An 8,279-nucleotide genomic window follows, 5' to 3' on the forward strand; every position below is an offset into this window, starting at 1 on the left:
CTATACAGTTTTTTTATTAGTTATTATTATCATTAGTTTTAGTTATTTTAGTACTTTGAGTTGAACTGAACCAAAATGCGAATTTAAAAAAAATTAAAAAATGTATTTCAAGTAACTTTATATAGTTTATATAGAGTTATTATTCACAATAATAACCCTGGTTTCTGGAAATACTCCATGTTGCGTGTGTGCAAGAACATGCTTATGAGTAATTCATACTGAGAAATGTATTACTGTGTATTCTGTTACAAGTGTAGTAGTTTTACTTCACTCAATGTTCTATTTTAATTCTATTTTTGTTCTATTTTTAATTCTGAAATTCAAATGGCATCCTGTTTGCTGACTCGAATCAGATTCAGGTATTTCCGTGTCACTGAGAGTTCAGCCGACTGAGCGACGCACAGCGGTTCAAAGGTCACGCTGCTCCGAGTGTGTCTCTGATCAATAGGAGCATTAGCCAGCAGGTCGGAGGACGCGAGACGCTTCTGAGCTGAGAATGCCATCTCGTCTGCGTCAGTGTGTGCTGAGCGCGCTCCTGTTGAGTCTGCTGCTGTTTCTCAGCTCTCTGTGGCTGCGTGAGTAAACCTGACCTTTCACACACACACACACACACACACACACAATAACCGTGTGTCTTCTGGTTTTGTCCAGCTCAAGGAACGGTTCAGAGTTGTGAGCAGTCGTGGCGGCCTTGTCTAAGCGTGTATGCGCCAACCAGACAGGTGAGAATCAGGAGCCAGTTGTTCACAAGTAATCTGATCGGATTCTGGCCATCGGATTGGATCAAATCTTAAAAAAGGGATTCTGAATTCGGATTGGATCACGAAATGCAATCTTGTTTTTGATCTGGATTAAATCCTCAGTTTGTGTGGTTCAAAACATTTTTAGTAAGGAGAAAAAAACGGGATTGTTCTGATCCCAGCAGAAGGGTGGGTTTCAGGAACAAAAATGTAATAAAACTTTAAAACTGGTCCAAAAATACAAGGTTTGTAACATGTAATATATTCCCAAATCCCCAAACAGCTGTCAATATCAAACAAAAGTATTATATTTAATTTAATGTTTTGTTTTTTTAATCACAACAATCATCAGAGACGGAGCAGTCAGAAGTAGTTATTTGTGTAAATGCAATGCAAAACATTAGCATGTTTTCCTCCAATCAGCATGTCCCTTTAGGGGCTCCGTAGAGCACTAGTAATCTAGATTTGGAAATCTGGAAAAGTGTGTAAAAAAAAGTCCAGTTTTGCTTTGAAAACCCAGCACGAAAGTAAGATGGGTTACCTGATCCTGTATAGCAAAACACAGGATCTCCAAATCCAGATCATTCTGATCCAGATTACGCTTTATGAGCAACTGGCCCTCGAGGACATAACCGCTGCACTTTAACCCTTCACACGCTGACTCCGACTGTAATGATCAGGTGGCTCCCGCTGCCGTTCCCAAGGAGCTGGGAGGAAATGACATCATCGGAGAATGCTCCGGACAGCAGTTCCAGGTGTCCCGCCTCCTGCTGCACCTAAGCTCCGCCCTCGGCCCCGCCTCCGACGTGCTGCTGGATCCCTATCTGCTCTGCTGGGAGGAGCTCATCAAGTATGACATCAGTACAGCAGGAATTATATTAAGGATGCATCCATCTAAGCCTTTTTTGATGGATCACCAAATATGCTCAAAAAAGAAGGGTTATAAAAAGATGCACTTTTCATGCACTATATTCCACAAAAATGATCTCCATGTGCATAAGCCTTCTGCATTGGAGCCTTTCATTCTGAAGATCATTTAAGTTTAGTCTATTTATATATGCGTTCTATCATTTGTGATGTGTCTAAAAAACGACATACATTCCAAAGAAATGCTATTTATAGTGTGTATATATTTATATAGCAATAACCATCACGATACATTTTAAGAATGTTAACACACATGTAACACAAACAGTAGATTTTTAAATTCAAAATATGTAGCAGTAAGATGTCTACACTCGCATTCACATTCAAAGTTTTGAATTAATTAAATTAATATTAAATTAAATATTTTGGATAAATTAAAATTTATCCAATCCAATATTGGATGAATTAATATTTTGGATTAGTTTTTGTTTTTATATTTTCTGCTTCCCTTTTAATTTTTGTTAAAGTTTACTTAATTTTGCTGTGTTTTGTCGCTTTATATTTGTATTCATTTTTATTTCAGTGTCTTTGTTATTTTAGTGCATCAAGTTAAACTAAACAAAAATTAGAGAAATATTTCCTTGGCAACAAGCTAAAATAAAATAAAAGTACGTTTTTTTTTAATGTTTTTTTATGAAAAAAAATTTATTTTTATTTGTAGTTTTTATTAACTATAATAAATCTTGGCTATTGGCTAATATCTCTCTCTCTATGTTGTACCGTTTTCTCTTTAATTATAATGAAGCAATGTGTAGTAGCAGTTAACAAGGTGTAGATATTTTAAACTGATCAAGAAAAAAAAAACAGTTTAACTGTAATCAGATCGGTATCGGTATCGGCAGATAATCGGTTGCGTGTCTGCAGTGAAATCGGGATTGGTCGGTCTCACACACTGATTGTGTTCTGTGCTGCAGGTTTATGGAGGCTCTGGGCCCTCTGGTGGGCTTTTTCACTCATAAAGTTGAGGAGAAGATCACACTCATCCGACAGCTTTCGCTGGAAGAATCCGCCAGACTGAACGCAACAGCCGATGAGCGTGTAGCCCCGCCCCCTCCGCACGCCTACCGCTCCGTGCGATCCATGCTGGAGGCGGAGCTTCAGAGGGGCGTGGTCTCATTCGACACGCAAACGCCCTCCGGCAGTCGGACTTTGCTCCGCCTCCACCGCTCGTTGCTATGGCTACAGCTGCTGCTGGAGAGGCTGGGGACGGAGCGCGAGGGGCGGAGCCTGGGCGAGCTTTGCCGCGATGCATACCTGGAGGTTTTAGCGCCGCATCACCCCTGGCTTGTGCAGCGCGCGGCGGAGCTGGTGTTTCACGCGATGCCCGACCGCAGCGCGTTCCTGCAGCTGGTGTGCGTGCGCACGCAGGAGGAGGCGGAGCCTGTCATGCGCGTCGTCGTCGCAGCAATCCGCGAAATTCACCGACGGACTCAGAAAGAGCTGGAGATCAGAAACATGTTGGACCTGCCTTAACACACACAAACAAACACTCCCGCGCAACATGAGAAGGATTCTGAGGATGCTTTAAAAATGTGTAATATAGCCTATCTATCTATTAATATTCTAATGTAAGAGCGGCTATTTGTAGCTTGAATGTGCGAGACTTCACGTGTCCTTCACGTGTCCTGACCATAGACTGTATAAAAACATGGACGTAGTGTCCGTGACGTCACCCGTAGGTTTCCGAAGAGCGTTTTTGAAGCTCAAAAGTGGGCGGAGCCGGCCGTCGCCATCTTGGCAGCGCGTCACTCCCGGATAATCGAAAATGGGCAAAGAGGCGGAAGCAGGTTGCTGAAGCCACGCCCACCTAGCTCAACAGTGGTGACAGCGGCGGCAATCCACCTGTCACTCAAGTGGCCACGCCCTTCATTATGCAGAATTTTAAGGCTTAATATAATTTAAACGGATGAGTTATAAAAAAATTCACCCCCCCTCACAGTTGTCATCAAGGGCAAAATTAGCTATATAGACCAAAATAATTTTTTGTACCAGGCTGTAAACGTTTTTTTCTGCTGTAAAATTGGGCATTTTAACATGAGGAGTCTATGGGATTGACTCACTTTTGCAGCCAGCCTCTAGCGGCCAGTCGATGAATTACAGTTTAAGTCACTTCTGTGTTGGTCCTGACATTTTATCCTAGCCGCCAGATTTTCTTCCCAGGGATTACTGCGCATGCGCACATCAATATTGCGTCATTTTATCTCATGCTGAACAACATTTGCATTACTGTAAGGGGTAGGTGTAGACGGTAATAAACCATAATTTGACAGGTAGCATTCTTCGTCGTCAAACTGTACTACCTACTTTTTTTAATGGGCGGTAGCAAAATCTGACAGGGTTTTCACAGACACAAATCGACAGAACACCGGCCGGTCTCAGTTATTTTACCTGTAGCCTACAAAACAGCTCGTGCTTGATATTGCAGACTGGCATTTTGATATTATATTATATTAATTGATTATCATATTCGTGAAAATGCTGGTTTGCACTGCAGTGCAAATAGTTTTACCGTTTACTGCACGGTTATTCCCCTTATAGCGGCTAACGGACCGGAAGTCTCGCACATTCACAGAAAATCGCTTACTTCCGTGTTGCAAAATAAGGTGGGTATTATGTATCCTAATATATAACATTTGTGTGATTCTGTTATGTTTTTACATTTTTATTAGTGCTGGGCAATGATTGATTAATCGCGTCCAAAATAAAAGTTTTTGTTTATATAATACAGCGCATATTTATTATGTATATATAAATATACACACACATACAGTATATAGTTTGAAAATATTTACATGTATTTATTTATATTCATAGCATTTATATATAAATATATTTAATATATAAACGACATGTTTTTCTTAAATATATACATGCATGTGTGTGTATTTATTTAAACATAATAAATATACACAGTACACACACATATATAAAGAAAAACTTTTAATTTGGATGCAGTTAATCGTCGACCAGCACTAATTTCTATATGTTCTTATGGGAAATATTGAGTGATTTTGGCCCTTGCACTGGTTGCTAGGCTCCTCCCAGTGTATTTCATCTCGTTGCTATGCGGTTGCTAGGCGTTTTCTTCCTGTCTGGTGTAAAAAAGAGTCTGAGTGTTCTTCTGGTCCAGCAGGTGAAATGTTCTCGTCTCTCATTTGTTCACTAGATGTCGCTGTGGTCCTAGTTTTATTAAATTATTTATGAGCAGGTTATCAGGGAAATCTCAAATCTCATTAATAGGTCTTTACACATTTATACAAACGCTTACATTCTAAGGAAGAAAGATATTACTTCACAAAATCATCCGTGTTTGTTGCTCCAACAGTGTAAGACATTAAAATACTCAAATGAAACAATGTTACGGGTTGCTCTTTCAAAGCTCTGTAAATGTAGCAACTTTCAGATGTTTCTCCTAAAAATGCCTTGTAGGGTAAATGCAAAACAGACACATTTATGTCATTATTTGTCATGCAGTAAGAGTATAGAGCAATAAAATGGATGTTTAAAGCAGCTCAGATCATTTAATCTGGGTGGAATTTGATGATAAATGTTTCAGTTTACAGACTTTAATATCTTGTCGAATCTGAGCACAGTTTGAGCCGCTGTTCAGATCTCTTCTGGAACTGGATTGTTTCTTCTATTGGGATGTTTTTCTCAAGGGAAAATCTGTAAAGCAGGAGCAAAAGTCTCCACTTAGTCTCAGTGTTTCTCAACTGGTGGGTCATGACCAATAAATGTGCCACAGGTCTGATCTGAAACCATGATGAATGCAAACGAGAACACGCAACTAGTAAAGCAAACAGACTTATCAGGAAACACTTCCCGTATCTTCTGTGGCTGATGCCAAAGGTTGTGTTTCCAATCAAACCCTCCTCCACTAGTTCAGAACAAATGCATGTGCTAGAAACTAAATTCAAGTGATGTTTAATAAACCAGACACATTTGGTACAGTGTTGAACGCCACTTGATGACCAATGTGAAATCAGAGTCCTAAAGCAAAACCAGTTGAGAATCAACAATCCCAGAAAAACAATTGAGATTTTAAACAGTTTTTAGGATCAGATCTGGAATTACAGCTGCCGGAGCTTTTGCCAAAATCTCATTACATAAGATGATAAAGCTCTCGGTCATCTCGGTACATCATTCATATACATTTGTCTTTGTAAAAAAAAAAAAAATTGCATTCATGTTCTTCATATCTCGTCATAATTTCATATTATGGCTTCATATTGCAATGCATAAAATATATGTATGTATGTTTGTGTTAATCTGTAGTCATTGCAATTTGCAATTTTGAAACAGAAGTGCATGGCATGCATTTAGTTTGAAATAAGACCTCATAGGCAAAAATGTTTGTTAAACACAAAATGTTTTTATTTCCTGTTTCCATTTTTCATTTATAATGATAATCATTTGTTTTTCGAATATAAGTTTCACAATTTTCATGTCAGGCAATATATAACAGTATATTCAGGATATTTAATAAGATACATCTAGTTTCTGAGCAGTGTTTTTACAGAGAGTGAAGAAAGAATAAGACACCGTCTCACTATGAAGGACAGATGAGAAACCGGGATGAGTCTGTGAGCTATAGAAGTCATCCGGCGAGAACTCAAAGTGACGAGCGTGTCGCGTTATTGGTCTGGAAAGAAACACAGACGGGGACAAAGAGTGTGTGTGTGTGAGTGAGTGGAAAGCTCTCGAATGAGGCTCTTGTAGCGCAGGTGTGTTTGCCGTTGCCATTGTTTGTGTAAGCACGTGTTTGTCGCTGTCTCATCGTTGATATTGTCCGAAGCGTGTAGGCGTTATTGAAGCTGTAAATGTGCAGTCACATTTGTGAAATTTCGCAGGCAAAAAACACCAGTCACTTAAAAACCAGTTAGCTTTTTATGGAAGCCCATTTCTTCCTTGTAAGAAAAACAAATCATGCTTTGTAAATCATAATTATGAGATAAAAAGTTGGAATTATGACATAGTCATAATTATGAGATAAAAACGTGAATTTATGACTTTATAAGTTGAAATTATGACTTAGTCATAATCATGCCGAAGACTCATAATTATAAGATCAGAAGTCAAAATTATGACTTTAAAAGTAAAAATTGACATACAAAGTCGAATATGAGATAAAAAGTCGAAATTATGATGTGATGTCATAATTATGACTTTAAAAGTCACAATTTATATACCAATTCATAATTATGAGATAAAAACCTAATTATGAGACAAAAAGTTTCTGACTTTATAAGTTGAAAATGTCGAAATCGACATAATGTCATAATAGTCGTAATTATGAGATAAAAACTTTAATTTATGACTTTATAAATTGAAATGATGACTTAGTCATAATTATGCCGAAAACTCATAATTATAAGATAAGTCAAAATTATGACTTTAAAAGTCAAAATTGACATACAAAGTCGAATATGAGATAAAAAGTCGAAATTATGAAGTGATGTCATAATTATGACTTTAAAAGTCACAATTTATATACCAATTCATAATTATTAGATAAAAACCTAATTATGAGACTAAAGGTTTCTAATTTTAAAAGTTGAAATTCTGATTTAAAGTCATAATTATCACGTAAACAATCATAATTATGAGATAAAAAGTCTAAATTGACTTTCAAAGTCAAAATTTACATATTAAATCATAATTATGAGATAAAAAGTCAACACTGATGTAAATCACAATTATGAGATGAAAGGTTGGAATTATGACTTTAAAACTCAAAGTTGACATACCAAGTCAATTATGAGATACTATATCAAAATTATGACATAAAAAGTCATGATATAAAAAGCCGAAATTATGACTTCAAAAGTCGAAATTACGACATACTTAGTCATGATTATGAGATATGAGATGATTTTGATTTGAGACTATATCGATTTTTTGCCTTTTTTAATCTCATAATTTCAATTTCTAAAATTTCAATTATTTATCTCAATTTAAATTATTAAATTCATGATTACCACACTGAAAGTCATAATTTCATCTCATATGACCTAAACTTGATTTTTTTTCTTACGTGGTGGGAATAGGCTTCCATCGCTTTCTGTTGGTCAGCGCAGGAAATTTATTCTGCCTTATGCGAAACTCTGTGTTACTATTGAGATGACTGGATTTCGCCTGCAAAATTGCGCTGAGCAACGTGACCACATGACCATGACTTAACAAGTGAGATCACTGATGACTTCATGTGCTGTTTCCATGGTAACGATGTCCCAAATTCCTGTCTGCTTGATTTTTCGTCTTACGGAAATGAATAATGTGCGTGATCTACACTTGCGGTGGCGACATGCTAATACGCATCGCTGCAGTGTCTAAAGTACAGAAATCGGAAATAATGTGCAACAATTCGATTTACCATATCTTAAAAACATATAAAATCTATGACGTAGAGCAGTCAGGCAGCACACGCGAAGTAGATCGTAGTAAACGTACTGCGGGCAGCGTAAGTTTAGCTAGTTATTAGCCACCGCTCTGTGTAAACATTGAACCGATCCCAACATCAGGCCGTAAATTGTGTGCTGATGTGTGACGGATGGACTAGTGACATTAATTTGAAAGTTTGGCTGCGTTTGGCTCTTTTTTTTTCCCCACACA

At 37.6% G+C, this 8,279-nt stretch overlaps 1 protein-coding gene across 1 annotated transcript; it reads left to right on the forward strand.

Moving 5' to 3' along the window:
* The first annotated feature begins 435 nt into the window (after positions 1-435).
* Positions 436-3,337, forward strand: gltpd2a (glycolipid transfer protein domain containing 2a). The gene is made up of 4 exons (XM_016477964.1): positions 436-575; positions 652-722; positions 1,421-1,590; positions 2,582-3,337. The coding sequence occupies exons 1-4, from the start codon at positions 497-499 to the stop codon at positions 3,138-3,140; spliced, it is 879 nt and encodes a 292-aa protein (XP_016333450.1). The 5' UTR covers positions 436-496; the 3' UTR covers positions 3,141-3,337.
* Positions 3,338-8,279: the final 4,942 nt, after the last annotated feature.

The sequence above is a fragment of the Sinocyclocheilus anshuiensis genome, unplaced genomic scaffold (genome assembly GCF_001515605.1).
Source record: "Sinocyclocheilus anshuiensis isolate Anshui unplaced genomic scaffold, SAMN03320099.WGS_v1.1 scaffold2678, whole genome shotgun sequence".
Taxonomy (NCBI): domain Eukaryota; kingdom Metazoa; phylum Chordata; class Actinopteri; order Cypriniformes; family Cyprinidae; genus Sinocyclocheilus; species Sinocyclocheilus anshuiensis.

Bases quoted from the DNA above. Each gene is read 5' to 3' on its own strand.
- gltpd2a (XM_016477964.1), top strand. From the start codon at position 497: ATGCCATCTCGTCTGCGTCAGTGTGTGCTGAGCGCGCTCCTGTTGAGT. The intron at 576-651 runs GTGAGTAAACCT...GGTTTTGTCCAG, and splicing joins TCTCAGCTCTCTGTGGCTGC to CTCAAGGAACGGTTCAGAGT. The intron at 1,591-2,581 runs GTATGACATCAG...TCTGTGCTGCAG, and splicing joins TGCTGGGAGGAGCTCATCAA to GTTTATGGAGGCTCTGGGCC.